This window comes from Dermacentor andersoni, chromosome 5 (assembly GCF_023375885.2).
Source record: "Dermacentor andersoni chromosome 5, qqDerAnde1_hic_scaffold, whole genome shotgun sequence".
NCBI lineage: Eukaryota > Metazoa > Arthropoda > Arachnida > Ixodida > Ixodidae > Dermacentor > Dermacentor andersoni.
This window is the reverse complement of record NC_092818.1, coordinates 162286301-162306910: the sequence shown is the minus strand read 5'-3', so window position 1 is coordinate 162306910 and position 20610 is coordinate 162286301. Positions and strand designations below refer to the sequence as shown.

At 43.4% G+C, this 20610-nt stretch overlaps 1 protein-coding gene across 2 annotated transcripts in view; it reads left to right on the top strand.

Moving 5' to 3' along the window:
• LOC126532169 (condensin-2 complex subunit G2-like) overlaps positions 1 to 19793 on the top strand; it is a 115201-nt gene extending 95408 nt beyond the window's left edge. For both annotated transcript variants that reach the window (XM_055071234.2, XM_055071233.2), the window contains 3 exons: positions 5623 to 5751; positions 12486 to 12585; positions 17439 to 19793. In XM_055071234.2, the coding sequence (XP_054927209.1) occupies positions 5623 to 5751; positions 12486 to 12585; positions 17439 to 17686 (477 nt within the window). In that variant the 3' untranslated portion in view covers positions 17687 to 19793. The remainder of the gene's footprint in view (positions 1 to 5622; positions 5752 to 12485; positions 12586 to 17438) is intronic.
• The last annotated feature ends 817 nt before the right edge of the window (positions 19794 to 20610 follow it).

The window sequence follows — 20610 nt, the reverse complement described above, 5'->3', positions numbered from 1 at the left end:
TGCCTACGTGTGTTGCCCAAAATGCTACAAAGTGAAATCATGGAGCTCGCGAAAAGACTGAGACAGACTCTGACTGCGGGGCTCTCATCAAAATGGAGCATGTTGTAACACAAGCAGACGATGCTTGCTGTGTGCCGGAAATGCTTAAGTGTAGTGAAAAATAGTTTTTGTGCATCCTCTTTCTGTTACTTTCTTTTTATAAAAACAAATTAACTAACATCAAACTATTACAAACAACATTTGTTCATCATAAGTTTGAAAAATTATTGATGACGTGCTCTGGGCAGCCAATCGGATAACTCGCCCTACTAACATCATTGGGGTAAATGATGTTGAATGGGTAGGGGTGTGGCTTAAAATTCAGCCGAGCGATGTGCTGCGATCGGCAGCGATGTACATTTTTAAAACCTTAGAATAAATTGCACGCTTTACGCGGAGCACTTAAATGTGCCAATTAAAGATCAGAAGGACCTACTCTCACGACTCGGTACGTTTGTCAAATTGTTTCAAGGTCCCTTGAAGGCATCTTTCACTTGTTGCAACAACTTGGCACCAGCTGTCAATCGCATCATGTATGAAATGATTAGATACATACATCCTGAAGCACTGAAAATGCTCCTATCTCTCTTCAATGCCATGTGGGTAGCTGGGTATGTAACGTCCTCGTGGAAAGAAGCCATAGTTATCCCGATACTTAAACAAGGCAAAGACCCGTCCTTAGCCAGCTGCTACAGACTAATAGCACTAACAAGCTGTCCATGCAAACTGTATGAAAAAATGATAAACCGGTGCTTAATCTCTTTCCTAGAAAATATCAAAATACTAGACCCCTTCCAGTGTGGGTGCCGAGAAGGTAGGTCGACAATAGACCACCTTGTTCGCATGGATGCGAACATCGGAGATGCATTTATACATAAGCAGTTATTTGGTATTTCTAGATTTAGAGAAAGCATACGATACGACATGGTGCTTCAAAATTTTGCGAGATCTTTCCACAATGGGGGTCCATGGAAATATGTTACACAGTCAAAAGCTACTTATCCAACCGCATGTTTCATGTAAAAGTGGGCAGTGCTTTAGCTAGAACATTCACCCAGGAGACTGGCGTGCTGCAAGGGGGCGTGCTTAGTTGCACAGTCTTTATTGTAAAAATGAACTCCCTGTACAGTCATTCCCCGCACCATGTTTTATTCTGTGTATGTCGATGACGTGCAGATAGGTTTCAAATCATGTAACATTGCGACCTGTGAATGACAGGTGCAGTTTGCATTAAACAAATTATCTAAATGGGTGGGAGTAAATGGGTTCAAAATAAATGCCCAGAAAAGTATGTGTATACACTTTTCAAACAAAAGAGACACGACTCCAGTGCCAAAACTCTCCATCAATCGAGAGGAACTATCTGTGAGCAATGAACACAAATTCCTGTGAATAATTATGGTCTAAGCTTACCTTCATCCCCCAACTTAAATATCTGAAGGCAAAATGTCTGAAGACGATGAACATTTAAAAGATTCTGTCGCCCACAACATGGGGTAGTGATCGAAAATATTTCCTGAATTTGTACAGGAGCTTTGTCTGTTTTCCCCTTGACTATGGTGCTATAATCTATCATTCTGCAACGCCAAGTGTGCTAAAAAGCCTAGACCCTGTGCACCACCTAGGTGGCCGCCCAGTGACCGGTGCTTTCAGAACAAGCCCTGTAGAAAGTCTCTATGTAGAATCAAAAGGGCGGTCACTCTGTCTACAGAGGTCATATTCCAGCTTCACATATTATCTGGAAGTAAACTACATCCTTGTTACACAACTGTAAATGATGTGTCATGTGCCATACGTTTTAATAATCAGCCCAAAGCCCTTGAGCCCTTCTCAATGCGTGCAAGGAATCACAGTGAGGAAATGTGTGTCCCACTCCTAGAACACCATCTAATGTTTCCAGCGAAGCTATCACCGCCGAGGCAGTGGCAGCTCGTGGAATGTGACATCATTTATTGAAGTCGGTAAGCATGGTCCTGAGATGCACATTCGAATGCACTTCCTTGAACTTCGGTCGAAGTACTGCTGCCCGGAGTTTTATGCTGATGCATCTAAGTCACAAGCTGGCATTTCTTATGCAGCAGTTGGTCCATCCTTTTTCAGACTCTGGCCTTCTACACGCGCAAACAAGTATCTTTACGGCTGAAGCCCATGCACTATCATCAGCTGTGAAACACATAAAACAAATAAAACTAGGAAAGTCCATTATATTTACCAACTCTCTAAGCGTTGTCAAGGCATTAGTAATGCTAAAAAAGCAAAAAAATACTGTAATTATTTATCTTTATACACTCTTATGCGGTGTTTATGCGTGCAATCAACGTGTCATAATATGCTGGGTGCCCGGGCACAGAGGCATAGAGAGTAATGTGCTCACTGACGAAATCGTAACATCCACAGCAACAAAAGATTTTAACTCTTCCATAGCTGACCCTGCCATAGATTTGAAACCTTTCCTTTGGAAAAAATTGGCAATGCTTGTGAGATGCTTAAACCTTGAATAAACTAATTTAATTAGGCCACAGTTAAGCAGCTTCCCATCAATAAAAACGGGCGTGGCTTAGCTTGGTTAAGCCTGGTGATTGCGAAGCAATAGTGTGTTATTCTCGGATCAGCTGGTAGTATGGCTGGTGGTAGTCTTGGGTTATGCTAGTGTTACGGCTTACCGTGAATCATCTAAGCACCAGCACGTCCAGGTGCATCTCGGACTTGAGCACGCCGTTGGCGAACGCCCCTATCGAGCTGAAGGACGAGAGGTCCAAGTAGCGCATGACGACATTCTCGATGCTCGACACCCGCCGAACGTTGGCGGCTGCGAGGAGGCCGCTGCTGATGTCGCGACACGCGAGGATGACTCGGGCGCCGCGCCGCGCCCCTGGTGAGAGGAGCGGGAGTTAGGCCGCCGTTGGGGGCTACCGCCTTGCCTCGCGACGGCGTGAGATGGGGCCCCGTTTTTACACAGCTGGTGTGACGTCACTCTAGGTCACGTGGTGTGACCTCACGCAGCGAGGTCACGCTAAAGGTCAATGGTGCCTACCACCGCCTCGCCACGGAACGGGCTGAAGTGCGACCTAAAGTAGTATTGCTTCGCAATAATAAAATCACGAGAAACCGATGTCCGGTTCTGTCGACTAAGAATAAGGGCACACATATGGTAAACACAACTTGCCAACTGGTGATGAACCTCTTACATGTGGTAGATGTGAAAGACTGACGGTCATCCACATCCTTGTAGAGTGTTGGGAAACAGAATGCAAGAGGAAAAAGTACTTGCCTTTGGCATATTAACAGAATATCCCATTACATCCAGCACAGTTTCTTGGCACGAACCCGTTATTCGATACCATATCAGTTTTAAATTTTTTCAATGACATTCTTACATTGCACATTATCAGACCATATGTTACGTAGTACGGCCTCTTACCAGTGGCTACTGCTGCGTTTGTTACATCTAGTATAGCACGTGTCTCCAGACCTTAGCATTCGATGGCCCTGTTGAGGCATCAGTGCTGTGTTCACCTACACACTCTATTATGTCATCCCTGTGTAACAGAACATTTAGTATCATAGTTCCCATCACTGGTCATTGCGATTGCTTTAATACTTATATATTTTACGCAGTTCACAGCAACTGACTTTAGGCCTATCTACAACCATGCCACATCCACCATTCAAAGTGCATTTTTCCATTTCATAACCAATTAATTGAAAACCCATCACCATGTGTATGGCGCTCTTTGGCCATATCTGGCTCTTGCGCCATTAAACCTTGTACACCATCATTGAATATACATAGCATTTGGCCATTGATGTTGTATGCAGAGGGATTCTCCTGGCCCTAAAGATCCCCATTTTGGACACTTTCTCCCTGCAGGCATCTAAAGAATGGCCACATAATTCCCTGTGTATTACTGTAGCTAATTTATTTCTTGAGCCGCATGTTGTTCATCAGTGCATTGACCTTCTAGCTATTAAAGAAATTTTTTTTCATAGACTGCTAGTTAGCATATGCATCCTACACCAGGGCAGTGTTGGCACAGGCATTGTGATACTGACAGAAATGTTAAACATGCACTGTAAACTGTCAAATTGCAAGACAAAAAAACTATAATTTCATACAGTAAAGTAGTACTACAGTCGAACCCGACTATATCGAACCCGTTTACATCGAATTATTCTATATATCGAACAATTTCTGGTCACGGTATAGTTACAATGAGTATATATAGCAAAAATTACGCTTACATCGAACAAATATTGCAGTGACTCCCGATATATCGAACGTCAAGCGGCGGAAAAGTGCCCCCAGAAGTTGGCTTTCCCTCGCGGTAGCGGGGAAACCCGGCGGCGCGGCTCCATCCAACCGCTCTCCCTACCGTGACCGCGCTGCCTCGGGCTGTTCGGGCGAGCCGTCGACACTCCCCCTGTCGCGCATAGTGAAGTCTATTATCCTCCCTCTTTCTCTATCATCTTTCACTTCCCGCTCCCTCTCCCCTGACGACGCTTCGCCGTGCTCCCTCACGGGTTGCAGAATCAAGCGTCCTTCCTTTCTTTAGATCGCTATCTATCGACACTCCCCAGAAAAAAATGATCCTGGCCCGCCTACAGCGCTTGCTCAGACAGCCAATCAGAGGCTCTTGTGCGCTCTTCGTACAAGATGGCGAAAGTGCGAGTTGTCTGGCTGCTTCTCTGGTTTATAGTGTTTGCGCCTTGTAGGCCTTCTCCTGCAGTGTTGCCGTGATGAAACGGCAGAATTCGCCTTTCGTCGTGAAGATCGAAATCATAAATCGCGTCGAACGCGATATCCCCGCAGCGTGCAAGATTCCGAGGAGCACTCTCAGCACGATTGGGGCTAAAGTGGCCAGACTCGCAACCCGGTGCCCATGGCGCCCGACGCGTACGCACGGCCGTGTACGAGGCGTTCTTCATACGTGCCGGTTTCCGCGTGCTCGGTGATGACTGTAAATTCTGATGAATGCGACGAAGCCGTTGCCGGTGTTGCCGAAGTTTGGAGCGAGCTGTCAAAATTTCCGGGACATTCGAGTCAACGGTGGACGTGTTTGTGAGTGCAGATGATGGTGTCGCGACGACGGTAGATCCCGAAACGAAGGCTACATCGTCGACATCGTACCGAGTGCAAATGAAAGTAGGCACGTTGAGGAAAGCAACTACGGTCCTTTTCCCACATCCTCCGAAGTGATTGGTGCACTCGCATTAGTCCGGTGCTTCTGCGCAAATGCGGAAGGTTGCGGCCTCAGCTGCTCGGACTCCTAGACAACGTGGGGTAGTGCGTGCGTCGCAGGCAGCGAAATTGCCCAAGCAGAAGAAAATGCAGGACTAATTTATGCGAAACTAAGCTAGTTTCGTCAATAAAGTGATTTTATAAATGGGATGTGCTTTTATGACATCCAATTATTTAGCAGGCTTATATCGAATTATGCTCTATATCGAACTGATAGGAGTTTTTTTGCGAGTTCGATATAGCCGGGTTTGACTGTACTACATGAGTTTTTTGCAGAAATACCTTGTTTAACAAAATATTGTGGCAGAATTTTATTTGGTTTACACGACTATGACTGCACCCAGGTGACAAAAGAGGAGTTCACGGCAATATCAACATTTGAGCGGCAGATGGAGTGGATACAGGAGCGCCTGTTGCCAAAGGTGTCGGGACAAACTGGAAGACGGCGGGAGTTGTCTGTCCAGGTGGTCAAGGTAAGCTTGGCGATGCTTTTTTTTTTTTTATAGCAACAGCTGTCATAAGGCATAAAATGCAAACTGCAACCAAGTTTCCCTTTGTCAAAAATGGTTATAAATGAGCAGTATTTACAATCATAGCAACCTTAGTAAAAGTGTAAGGCTGGTAGCTGTCTTATTCTTTTATTGCTGGCCAAACACAGCAGAAATATGTGGGGCAGCTTAAACAGCACCTTAGCTGATAATGCCCTGAGCATGTAGAGACTTTAGCAAAGCAATGCCATTTGCAAAATTAACAGTTACCTGGATAATTAGTTGCATAAAAGTCGAGGCGTCTCCAAAAGGAGATCACTTCACATCACGGCTGCTGTATGCAATAGAACATCGTTGGTACGTTCCCATTACATACGTTTTCCCGGCTCCAACGTTCGCAATCAAGAACAGAAAGAATGACCCAAAAGAGTTATGCTCATCTTTTACTGGTTGATACGTTCCCTGAAAACGAGATTTTTTGGCACCAACGTTCAGTACGTCGCCAAACTGTGATGGTATGACATGTTTTCCAGCCACTAGATCCCATGGAAACAAGAAAATACGCGATGCGCATGTGATCGAGAACAGCATATAGCTGCCCAGCACGCACTCTGTTTCTAATTTTGGTATCGGGAAATCTTCTCCGGGGTTATTGCACGCGGCATTCACAGCTATCACCGCCAATTCTGTTGTGATAAGCATCTTTGCGTATCTATTTCACAGCGCGCGTGGTGCCATCGAAAGGATAGCGCATGCTTTCAATAGGCTATACCGAAACGTGCCGCTGTTCCTGCTGCAGGCTGCGATCGTATGTTTTCCGGCCGCTAGATCCCATGTGAAGACGAAAAGGCAGAGGGTGCACGGAATCCAGAACAGTATATAGCCATCCATCTCGCGTGAAAACGACTGCATGCACAGTTTCTTATTTCGGTACCAGCAAATCTCTGCCGGGGTTGTCGCAAGCCGCATTCACAGCTATTGCTGCCAAACTTGTTGCGATCAGCATCTTCACATATCTCTTTTACAGCACGTGGTGCCTAGTGCCATTGGTAGCTTACTGCACGCTTTTAGTAGGCGATAATCCAAATGCGCCGCCATTCCCTGCTGCAGGAGGCGCGTTGTGGGCATCGCGTATTGCTTCGGCAGCATCCGGCGTCACCCATGAGCCCGATTTCATTTCAGTTTCCCATGGCTCTCTTAATTAAGACGCCATGCAATAGGAAAACAACAAAACACGTCTCTGGCCGCCAGAGCGCCACTAGCGCGATGCACGTCCCCGTCTTTTGCCACGATGATCTGCGCAATGTTTCGCATTACGTAGACGTCAACAATAGTTGAGTGTCGAATTTTTTTAGTTACTACTTCGGATGATACGTTTTAACAGTTAGTATGTTTTTCTCGTCTTTTTTTTTTCCAAAACGTATGAATAAAGTTCTACTGTATTATGAAACTAGGGGTATGCAAGTATTCGAAGCTTTAGAATAACGAAGTCTTATTTCATTCAGTCGTTGAATTGAACAGTCTCTATTCAATTAGGTCCCCAAATTGTGTAGTTGCTGTACGGTAGAACCTTGTTCAGGACGGAAGTGCTGTGGCAATTGCGCCATCATGTGCCAAACCGTCGAGTGTGTTACAGTTACAGCGTCAAGTGTAAGTGTTACAGTTTTGCGTAATCATGGGCTAGCTAAAGATGATTTGAACTGGCGCCCATTTCATGGAGCAGTCGAGAAGGAAAGCTGCGCTGATTGATTGAGGGCGTGCACTCTGCTCATGATGTAGCTCATCAGTTTTGTTATATATTTTAGCATTCAATTTCGCGCCCTATTGGTACATCTGCGTCGATTAATGGGCGAACGCCACATTCTCAATCTGTTTTGTACGTGCATTTCGTCCAGTTACTGGGATGATAGTATGACACGCTGACAAATGGCCAGTTTCCTTTCATGAAACTTGTCAAATATCCAATGGCAGCCGCAATCGTCACTCAAATTTGTTCTCGGGCTACAATATTTTCTGCACGGCTGCACCACACAAGATCAGGCTTTTGCCGCCGCAGAAGGCAACCCAAAGATATGTAGTTTTGTATTTATTCAACTTTAGCGGCCAAACAGTGGTCATAATTAAATGTTAGGGGAAAATGTGAACCCCTGAAATTGTGTTTGCGGCAATGATGTTCACAGTGCGACTTGTGCAGATAGTGAGAAAATTTTAGTAAAGCATTGTGTGGCGCATAAAATGTCCGTTGCTGTTTGACATTTGCTTTATGGTGCCTGTGATGGAACCACAAATAGGCCCGAATAATCGAGCTTATTGATAATGTTAGTAGGCAATGCAGATCGGAAAGCCAGTGAACATTGTTATCCATTTATTATTTTCATAAATATCTTGGGAGTTTCCTTCTCAGCAAGCGATGTGAAATACTGGCCAACATGCTATGACCAGTATGTCTCTAATTTATTTATCTAAAGGTACATCACAGGCTCCGGTTGTAGCATTGAGTGATGGGGGACTGTACAACAAAATACGTGGTAAGCATAAACAAGAACAAAGAAAAGTAGCAGTAAGCAGAAAATTGACATTTATTCACATTTATTCTGCAGTATTCTGCTATTTTAACTGAAGGTCACCAAGTACTAAAAATTGCCCAAGGGTACTGTGCAAACAGCATTCACTGTACCTTGATAGGTCTTGTTTATGGTGGCCACGGTGAATATTGCTCGTTCATTGCGCAGCAGTATGTTGATTTGGTAAATTTATAATTTTAGATAATTCAGTGAGATGTCAATAAAATAGTTATGAATGACATTGAGAAAGGAATGATAACAGCATTTAAAGCAATCTAGGCTACATTAAGACCTTTATGTTTTTTAACACAAGAGAAAGGCCATGAAATAACACTAATAATTAAAATAAAACTGATCATTACAACTCCTCTGGCACCAAAGATTGCATCAGCCTTTACGCAAACCTCGTCAGATAGGTGCACTGGGAACGAGCACCCTCGCATTTTGCTCAATGCGTCGACAGTTTTTGGACGCATCTTCTGTCCTTATCAAACATGAGGCTGCGCGATTTGGTAAAAGTCCGCTTTTCAAACCGTTGTAACACCGCATTCCTGGTTTACATGTTTGTAATAAACACAATGTACTAGATGACTACATTTACGTCTCGGACGTCTTCTATTACTGCTGCAGGAGCATGTTGTCACGTAAATTTTTTTATTTCGAAGGCTTTTTTAAAAAAGTGAACCTTGTATTTAAAAGTTCGTGGCGTTGTCGTGGTCACGAAAAAAAACAAAAAAAACCAGTTGCTCCCAGAGCAGAGCAGCTGCAGGAAAGGGCAGTTTGATGAGTTGACAGCTGCGCCAGCGCCGAAGCAAGAGTCATTAGCAAGGATTCCAGCTGCGTAGGCTCACCACACGTGCAACGAGTCGGAGCTGGTTCGCTTCTGCTGGGGAGAGAAAGGAAAGGGCTTTGCACACGCTGCGCCAGCTTCGTTTCCATTCAGTTTAGTCTCGGAAAACAGATGGGACGGCCACACGTTGTGCATTTCCCCGAGGAACGGGCAGCCTTCGTCAAGCGGCAGCAAGAACTCGCTCGTAAAAGGGCTCGCCGTGGGCGCGCCGATCCAGCCATTGGTGCTGCCCAAGCCCAGGCAATCTGACAGCAACGAAAAGATCCCGAGCTGAGGGAGCAGGAGCTCAAAGCAATCCAGCACAGTTACCTGTGAGTTACTTAACCTTGATGAAGGTCAGGTGCACACAAGACACGCTTCGCTTACCCCCCATTTTCCGGTAGGGAAAGGGTTGGTCATTATTTCTTGTTTTTTTCTTGCCTTTTCTTTTGGTTGGGAAAAAAAATGACCACACGAGACCTAGGTTGCTACATGCACTGTTATCGATCAATTCTCGATGTATTCCACAACCTTTGCATTTGCACCTTATTGATTAAGTAAGGTTATAAATGTTAGCTGGTTAAGCTTCAATATTAATTGCTTGTTCACAATGAAAATAGTCTCAACTAGCATTTACAAAAGCTTATCAACATGGAGTGGGCACTATTCGCAGAAAGCCCTCAGTTATTTTTCTTGGCCACATTTAGTTGGCATATCCGGTATGCAACTTAATGGTGAGAAACTGCTTTGTTGCTTTGTGCTACAGTCAGGTGGGTGACCCTGTCATGTAATTTGCTCACCTCCGCAGAAGCGACCCAATAGTGTTCTGCAAAGTCGATCTGCCTGTCTTTCACTCATATTGAGCGCTGCTCCACAACGCATATTTACTGCTCTGAAATGGACAATTCATGCTTCAAGCTTGCTCCAAGGTGCCAAATCTGCTGCTCCCCGAACTGCTCCAAAACTTCCTTGACCACTTCCATCCCGGCTTGTTGATATAATCCTGTTTTGTACAATTTTCTGGTGCCAACATTCACGATCAAGAACACAAAAAATGACCCAATACATTTATGCTGCTTTATCACTGGTTTCCAGAATTATCTTTTGGCACCAATGTTAAGTACATTGTGAAACTGCAATCATACGATACATTTCATGGCTGCTAGACCCCATCTGATCAAGAAAAGGCATGAGACATGCACGTTGGAGAGTGGTTAGCACCCGCTACGGCAGCTTCCCCACAGTACTCGCCCGTGTCACATGAAAATGTTGGCACACACTCGGCTTCCTCTTCCAGTACCAGCGAATCTCCTTGCATGTCGTTGCACATCACATTCACAGCTATGTGATAAGCATCTTTACCTGCCTATTTCACTGTGTGCATTGCATAGTGCTGTTGGAAGCATAATGCCCACTTTTAATAGGCGATAACCCAACTGCACCACCGTTCCCTGCTGAGGCAGTGTAAAGTGAGCATCATGTTTCGCTCTCAATGCACGTCGGCATCTCGTGCTGCACCAATTTTCACAGAGGGGTCACATTAAGACTTCCTGCCAAAGCACCCCATACAAAGAAGCTGCCGACCTAGGTGGAATTTGAGGATTGCAAATGTAAGCTTGCCCGAAGCTGCAAAAACAATGCGAGTCTTTGGCCACTCGAGCCCCACAAGCACATGCAGCGTCTCATGCTGCAACTATTTGTGCAACGCATTGCAGGTATCAACAACAGTTGAGTCTGCCGTATTGCCAAAAGCAGGGAAACACTGACGGTGCACTTACGACTATCATTTAGCGTACTCCTCTCTTTTTGTAGAGTGCCTAGAATGCAACAGAAACATGCACTTTGCGCTGGTGCATGTCCCTTTAATGCGTTTTGGCAGAGTTACCAGCGCACGGTGTTGTTGACACTGCAAATGATTTTGCTTGGCCTTTTGATGCATAGATTTTAATCGGGCATCTCAACGGTACCATGCCGGTGACATGCTTTTTAAGGGAACTGTCATTCTCTTCACAAGTGACCAGAAGGCAAAAATGGTTCTGGCTCTGGGGGCAGCGCGCGGCGACAAGATTATATATATATAAATATATATATATAAAATTATGTAGTTATATATAATTTTATATAGCTATATATAGTTATATATAAATTTATTACATTGAAATACAACCTTTTACACATACATGTACAGTCACCGAAGGATTTTCCTTACACAGAAGGGAATGGAAAGTTTGTCGAGTTATCAGGCAATAGGATAATGCAAATTTGAATGGGAAAAAAATGCATTTTGTTGAATTCGAGAGTCGGGCGAAAGGTCTGGTTTCAGCCGAGCCTATGATAGCTTCTCATCGGCAGTACGAGGTGAAGCCAGCCCAGCTCTCACGTCCACTCTACAGCCGTGGCTAATGGTGTGTCACATTGGGGCAACGGTATCATGAAAAGTGCAGCCAGTGGGAAGCATGTGCTTCGTCAGTCTCTGAGCATGCTTCGTCTGTCTCCAAAACTCGAGATTACACCTGCAGTAATAAACACTCGGGAAGACAGCGTATATGATGCCACGTATTCTTGGCATGCCCACTGTTTGCACATAGGGCAGATTACCTCTAAAACAAGGTACGCGGGCAGCATATGTGCTCAACCACACTGACAGCCATGCAAAACCAAGACAGCACTAGAAATGGAGATGCACAGCAACCTGCCCCCTGCCCTCTCTTGATCACATTACTGCAAGCTTTCACCTGCCCCATTTCCCTTGCTCACGCTGGAAGACTGTGGGAAGACTGCACTCATCAAGCCACCATCCTTTTTGGCTCACCTTCGCACCCAGAGCAGACAGCACATGGGGCGCAGTAGAACCTTACTGCACTTGGAATTTGCATAGAACATGATGCTGCTCCACTCCGGAGGTACATTCTACATTTGTAATTCAAACATTTGGCCATCTTCATCTGCAGAAGTTACCATCTATTGTCTCGGTATTCTTTCTTGGTGGCAGTAAAATTTTGTTACATTGAAATTGTGTATAAACGCTTCATTATATTGAGCTTCTAAATACATGGTGTTCTATAGACAAGAAGTGAAAAGTTAAATACTTCGTTATCTTGAGAACTAAGTTATATTGCAGTTCACTATATTGAAGTTTAATTGTGTTTCATATTTGATTCATATTCAATTTGATGTCAAACTACTATTGCACACCCCTATGTGAAATCGAGTGCATATTGCTTGTACAATTGGTTCATTGTCGGTCTTATTAGGAAAGGCACTTTGGCCTAATGCGGGAAGAAGAATGCACCATTTATAATAACTCCGTGCTTTCTTTTTCTTAGATTTACCTGAAGGTGGCTCGGTCTGTATTCATGGCGAAATGGGCCACATTTCACTTTGCCGAGAAGGTCCTAAGCTTCTTGGCACTGTGCAAGGAAATAGGTGAGTTTGCTGCCTGTTCTGGTAGAGAACTTAGAGGTGCAAGACCAATTTGCCATATTTCCTTAGTTGAACCACTTGAGCTATAGTTTCAGCTTTGCCAGCCTTGTCCCTAAGTTTAGGGATGGCAGAGAGTCACTTCGAGAAGGTGCAAATGTTTAAGGTGGGGTGAGACTTTGTTTGGTCCATAATCTGATATTGCATGTCATTAGATTTTGGAAACTAATAACAGTTCGGTATGTGCAACTTCCGAAATACTTATTTAATTCATTTTAGTTGATGCATCGACCAGAAATTCTGGATGCCCCATCGTCGAGTCTTGATTTCATATGAAATCTTAATCCCATAATACCTTGTGTTCAACACAAATCGTGGTTTTGGTATTGCAACTTTCTTTTTCTGTGTAGTACATCCTCAGCCATTATGGAGCTTTCTTTAGCTCATGTGCTCCTCTTTTGTCTGTTTACGGTACCATGCATTTACCTCTCCTCTGCCAAGGACCTAGTGTATTTACACGATTCTAACGCACATTTTTTGGCTAAAAAGTGAGTTCAAATTTGTGTGCACGTTGCAGTCATAACTAGTTCTACTCAACATCAAAAACGAAACTGATTCTTAATTAAAAAAAAAGAAATATCTATGCAAGGTAGCTAACTGTGCTACCATCGAACAAACTTTTTTTTTTCCTACCTTAATTTGTACTTGCCATTTTCCAGTTTGCAGTACATGCAGCATTCCTAATGAAGTAGATGAAACTGCAGATGACTTTCTGTGCTCGGTAGACAGCAAAACTGAGGTGTCGTCAGACTCCGATAGCGACTAGTTGCTAAGGTTCAGCTGTGTGTGTGTCTGTGTGCCTTTGTATGTTCCATAAAATTGTTTTGACACGGTATGCATCTACTCTGGTTTCGTTACTTGTTGTGCGCGGTGGAATCGGCACCAAGTTATTATGTTTTTTAGATATGTTTGCGGTAATGTAACTGTGCGTTACTATTGGGGGCGCAGTAGAATCGTGCAAATAACGTATTTTGTGCCTTTTAATGTTCTTTTCATGTCAACCTTTGCGTTCTCATCACCAAGTTCTATGGCAATTGCTACAGTGCGAACAAGCTAAAGCACCTAGTTGTCACTCACTTCGGTACCTTTGTATGTCTCCATGTTCATTCTAATCATAGTGTTGTGATGGGTAAAGAAAGCAACTTCAATCTGAAAGCCCAAGCAAACCATAAAGGAAGGATTGCAGAGACAGAATAAAAAGCTATAGTAATGTAGACCACGAAAAAGAGTAATTCTGGAATATTTTGATAAATCAAGACATGGCGTTATTTTAATTTTTCTTGAAACGCGATATTAAGACGCTTTTGTACCTTTTTCTAAGGAACTGCTGGGTGTATGTGAACACTTGCGTTAGTGCCTTGTACAACTTTGAAACTAGAATAAATCTCTGCAAGCTAATGGGAGTTTAGTAAATGAATAAAAAACATGCCATAGTGACAGTTGCAAAATACAAAATTTCTTGCCTTGTTTTAAGTATTTAACTTACAACCTCGTTTGTACAATCCCATAAGGTACGATTTTCTGGCGCCAACATTTCTAATCGAGAACACAAGATATTATCCATTTGAGTTATGCTTACTTTTTACCTGTTCATACATTCCCGGAAAACACTATCTTTCAGCACCAATGTTCAGTGAATCCCCAAACTGTGATCATATGACATGTTTTCTGACTGTTAGATCACATGTAAACAAAAAAAATGCGTGGGGTCGAGAGCAGTAGCTGGCCATCACAGTAGCTTCACCACAATACTCGCCAGCCTGTCTCGCGTGAGAACGCTGGTGCACACTTGGCTTTGTATTCTGGTACCAGCAAATCTGAACCAGGAACCTGAACCTGGCAACGTTTAACGCTAGAACGTTATCTAGTGAGGCGAGTCTAGCAGTGCTGTTGGAGGAATTAGCGGGCATTAAATGGGATATAATAGGGCTCAGTGAGGTTAAAAGGACAAATGAAGCGTATACAGTGCTAAAAAGCGGGCAGGTCCTGTGCTACCGGGGCTTAGCGGAGAGACGAGAACTAGGAGTCGGATTCCTGATTAATAAGGATATAGCTGGTAACGTACAGAAATTCTATAGCATTAACGAGAGGGTGGCAGGCCTTGTTGTGAAACTTAATAAGAGGTACAAATTGAAGGTCGTGCAGGCCTACACGACTACATCCAGTCATGATGACCAGCAAGTCGAAAGCTTCTATGAAGACGTGGAATCGGCGATGGGTAAAGTCAAAACAAAATGCACTATACTGATGGGCGACTTCAGTGCCAGGGTAGGCAAGAAGCAGGCTGGAGACAAGTCAGTGGGGGAATATGGCATGGGTTATAGGAATAGTAGGGGAGAGTTATTAGTAGAGTTTGCAGAACATAATAATTTGCGGATAATGAATACCTTCTTCTGCAAGCGGGATAGCCGAAAGAGGTCGTGAAGGAGCCGGAATGGTGAGACTAGAAACAAAATAGACTTTATACTCTGCGCTAACCCTGGCATCATACAAGATGTGGACATGCTCAGCAAGGTGCGCTGCAGTGACCATAGGATGGTAAGAACTCGAATTAGCCTAGACTTGAGGAGGGAACGGAAGAAACTGGTACATAAGAAGCTAATCAATGAGTTAGCGGTAAGAGGGAAAATAGGGGAATTCCGGATCAAGCTACAGAACAGGTATTTGGCTTTAACTCAGGAAGACGACCTTAGTGTTGAAGCAATGGACGACAGTCTTATGGGCATCTGCCAAACGGCACATGCACGTCCACAATGTGCCATTTCAAGCTCCTCTGACACAAAGGAGGCTGCATGTAGAGCTAAACTCTGTTGCAGTTGTCAGTCTAGCCTACATGCGTGATCTTGTTCTATCGCTGATGTGCAGGCGTAAACATATTGGCGGCGGTCATTAAAAAGCTGCTTAAAGACAAGGGACAAGGTGAAGGGAGATGGGACGCAGGCACATACTACAACTGAATTTACTTGTAGTTGGTTCATGTGTCCCGTCTGCCTCGTGTGTTGTCCCTCATTTAAGAGCCTTTCTAAAGGTGAACCAGTACTACCACGCCCAGTTTGCTACTATTAATGACGGCTGTTAGCAAATTTTCATTGCAGCTGTACTGGCTAGGTCTGACCAGGACCACTTTGTCGGGTTTCGGCAACCATTGTTTGGTGCCGAGCTGACATGATGGCAGCTTGGTTCATAACCACCATGTTTGCAGCTTTGCAATTGGGTGGCACACTGTGCGCTGTGCAAAATTTCTCTTGCCATTATAATTGGTTCTAGGACTAGGCGGCGTTGTGACGTGAAGTCTGAATAATTGCACGGGCTCAATATCTGGCACCGGAATTCATTGGTGACTGCATTTCACATTTTTGCTACCAATAGCGGTAGACTCTTGTTAATTCAGCTCGGATTAATTTGATTTTCAGGTTGATTTCATCCCGACTGACAGTCCCAGTTGGCACCTATGCATTTCTATAGGCCCGAACGTTGGTTATTTTGATCCTACGATTGGCCTTGGCCAGATAACTTGAACTTGGCCAGTTGGCGTGCACGTACCTGACCTCCATGGTGACCCAATAGCGACCCCTTTACTGGCAGTGTCCGTCTTGGCAGAGCGTAGCGGGACAATGAATGCATTGAATATAAGTCATTGCCCATTAAAAATGCCTATTTTTAGCCTGCCCTAGGAAGATTTCCAAGCACTAACGGTACCGCACAATGTCAGAGTACGATATTTACCAGATTGTAATGTGCCTGTTCTCTTCTTCAAAGAAAATTTGATCGGAAACCGCTTTCGTGGCATTCGTATGCTTTGTCATGTACACGGCTGTATTGCGGCAAAGCTAAAGTTAACTACCGTGCAGCGAAGCGCACTTTAGAAAAACGGCCGCCATTGTGCAACGCATACTAAACCCTTGCACATTTTTCTCGCAAGAAAATCTGGTGCGCCTTAATTTCTACTTTGTTTAGGAGCTTTGTCATTACTATGTTATTTTTTTACTTTGTACACGTTGAAAGCTGGCGCACATTTTATTTGGGAGCTCGTTACTTGGGGAAATGTTGCCCAACAATTCAGTAATACGTTTTTAATTTTTTTTCTGCGTCCTGTTTAATTCGACCCATCGGATAATTCAATCATTTTTGTTGCTCCTGTCACAGTCGAAGTAATGGACGTTGACTTTATATACTTTAAGTTGCAAATGGAAAGACACATTCGTTCTGCTGTAAATGATACCTTGCCAGATCCTGCATTCTTTGTTTATTTCTCTGAAGTATTCTCCTGCAATGAAACAAAGAAATTTAAGATTTGGTTTGTTGTATAGAATAATAATTCATTATATTAGTAATATATCAGTTTTGTCTAACTTAGGCAAAATTTTCAATGTCCTTTTTACAGATTGTTTCTCAAACAGCTGTATTCCGAAAAAGTCTAGTGTGCAGTAAATCTTTATTTAAACAAAGCAACTTTGTTACGATAATCTTTTTAAAGCTTCTCAATATTACAGCTGCTGCAATTTTGACACTGCAATACAGCATCACACTGTTTAGCAGATATTGATTACAACCATGGACATGGCCTTTGTTCACCGAAAATGTTCACACATTCCCTTTTAAAGAATGACTTCCATATTTCACTGGACCAGTAAGACCTCGCAATGTGATTACTCATTGTGCGGGGTAAAAAAAAAAGTAATATGCACGGTACTCCTTTAGAAACTTGCAGACCTTATTTTATGGGCTTTTTCACTGCTGTTGACCAGTTGTCAATGCTAATATGTGAAACAAGGCACTGCCTCTGTTTTTGAACACAGAAGTGGATTCCGTCAAGGAGGACATTGCCCTGATTCCTCCAGTCATGAAGAAGTTCATGAGGATCTTCGTGGAAAACGAGCAGCAGCTGTCCACCATTACTGCCCTCTTGGAAAAGTTTGACTGCGAAGAACATTGCAAGAAAAATTCCAGCCGTCGGTCGCAAAGGAGTTCGAAGGGCATTTCTGAAACAAACGCAACCACTAGTGCTGAATCAATGGTTGCGTCAGATGGCGAGGGCTCCAAATAACCCGCCACATCGCCAAACTTCTTTTGCATCATTTTTTATTCTTTTAAATCTGCACTTTCCTGCACCTGTATATATCCATATACACCTGTATATTCAAAACGAGCATATTCTTAGACTGCACACTTAGTTGCAGGAAATATTTCTAGATTTATTTTTTTAAATTTCCGCTTGCACATTTATATGCAATTTACATCAGATTGCATCCCTTGCAAGACCGGGCCGGTTAGTATATTCCAGTAGTTAACTTCTAGTGCACAAGAAAGAACATGGACACAGAAAGCTTGAGGCAAACTTAAGCACTGACTTTTGCATACTCTGTATAAAAGTTGGAACCTAAGATTTGTGTTCATCTGGTGCCGTCTGTGTTTTCATTTCTTCTAGTGCACTAGAAGCGCAGTAAATGTAGGTAGCATTGTTCGACAGAATGTAGATAGTGGAAAGGGCAATATTGGGAAGTACTACTACTTTCAGTATCTTTAGTCGTGCCTTGCTAAGTCTTGTGAGGTGGAAATGTAGGGCTACATTGTGTATCGTTTGGGATTTGGACATGCCAATTTTGTGCATGACCTTGCCAACTAGGTATGTCGACTCCAAGTTGGTGAATTGGTAGGTTTGCATTGTAATGTTTCACACTGTAAATGCAGCAGTTATGAATTTTAATTTAAGCCACTTTAATCAGAGGTTTACACATGTACTGTAATTTTATTGCTGAATCTTTATTTACAAACCGACCATATTTACTCGGATGTAACGAGGGACGACTTTTGAGCGACATTTCTTTTCTTCTAAATTTTATGTAACGTGAGATGTTGGAAAAAGAAACGGTATCATTATTCAAGGAAACGAGTCCTCTTCACTTATCATTGTTGCTCTCTGAGGAGGAGGCAAAGGTTTCCTTGGGCGGTATTGAGCAATCGCTTTCATAAATAGTTCCACTTTCGAGAAATTTCGCGTGACTTGGCACCAAACGCGTTCGCAACAGTTTCTGCTGCTGTACCAAGCTTGCTACCTTCGCACAATGCCAAGACACACTGTCGGCCCTATACTTCAAGGAGTTCGGTGCCAAGATGAGCCAAATCTCGCAAAATAATACTATCTCTGAAAGTGATCACTTGAGAATAAAGTAGTCTTTCATGCCGTCAAGCTTGTTTGAGATTGAGCACTTAAAAAAAATATGCACAACCATTTCATGTGGGGGTGAGGGGGCGTCAAACCAGGCCAGGACAAGGTCCGCAGAGCCCTTCCGATTGGCCTCCCGCTGGCACCGCCATTTTCGAATTGTGGACTCGTTAACGTTGAGCCGCCAATCTGCAGCCGAGTTTTCCTGCTCCTTGGCCATCAAAATTGCTAATCTTTTAAAGCTGGCGTCGCACTGAACGTGCTGCATCACCATAATGTTGTTGCGGATGTGCGGAATCAGTGTGAAAGGCCACAGGGTACTGCAGCACCGTACAGTCGCAAGCACATTGAAAGTGTAGTTGGATTGAACACGGAAGAAGTTTTGACTCCGGTCAACTTGCCTATGGATTGGATCCAGATCTACAGGTTGCTAATGTAGTGCTCAATGCAGGATTTAGAACGTTTCTTCCAAACTGGTCAATGTTGCTGTTATTCAAATGTAACATGAGTGTCAACATTAAGCATGAAAAAACTTGTTACAATCGAGTAAATATTGTAATTATAGTGCTGTGTGGACTACTATTGTATAAACAAGCTAAAGAGTTTCTATCTGTAAATAAATGACTTTGGGTCTTTGTAAAACAAGTGTGTGTTATTTGCAGCATTGAATGTAGACATGTTAAGTACAGTGAACTCCGTATCAACGAAACTCGGACAAAAATGCTGAATAAACGTAAGTGCCGCATAAATTGTATAATCGTACCATCAGCCCTGTATGGCTGCCCAAAGTCAGTGTTAACAAACTTGTGTTAAATGGAACGCCTTTTTGTGAACTCTAATTAAACATAACCAAAACTATCGCCTACCTCATCTACGTGTGGAGCAGGAAAAGTCCGACAGACATGTGAAATGATACTATAAATAGCGAAAAAAATTGTCTGGCTGGCATGTTAAATGAACTTAAGCAAATAAAGATGTCAAATTTACAGCTAAGTTTCCATCATGAGGACTTCGCTATGGAAGTAATGATCCTGAGGAGAAGAGCACTACATACTACATAGGATCTTGCAGTCAGGCTCCTAATACCACCAGGAAAGAGACCTTAGATGATGCCCTTGTTACCAGCTCCGAGGAGACTCGAAAATATTGTCTGTGAAGTACCTGGCAGACATTCTTTTGATGCAGGCATCAATGTTACTGTCGCAGTGCATGCTCCCCTTTTGACCGTAGGGCAAGAAATGCAGTTGAAAGTCTGCAGCACTAGCTTGAACGAGAGGACTGTGCAGAATTGGGAATCCTTTCATGCGTGAACACAACCTTACGCTAAAGAAGGTACAATATTGGAAGCAGAGCACAGCAATTTCTTTTTTTGTTGCCCACAGTAACATTAAAACATGCAAATGCCTTTTGAATAAAACAGAAGCAATCCATCAGTAAGAAGCTAAAGGGTTATTTTAGTAGACACCAGCAACTTAAGTTCAGATAGGTAAAAGGAGGAAAAGCAGTCTTTCCACTTCACTGCCAGGCTTCACACCTTCCACAAACAAATGACTTGCACGAATTTTACTTCTATTAAGGAAATTGCTTGCTCACACCTGCGAATGTTCACTTCAACAAAATGCTGCACAAAATATGCTGTAGCTTACTGCACATTATATTTTGCGACTTATGACATAGGTGAAACCATTTTGTTTTCTAGAACCACAAGCATAAATACAAGAAATTGAGCAGAAGCCATCTGGGGATGATTGTCAAAGCCAAGTTGAGCAGCGATAGCTCTTGGGTAGATCTGCTGAGATATGCTA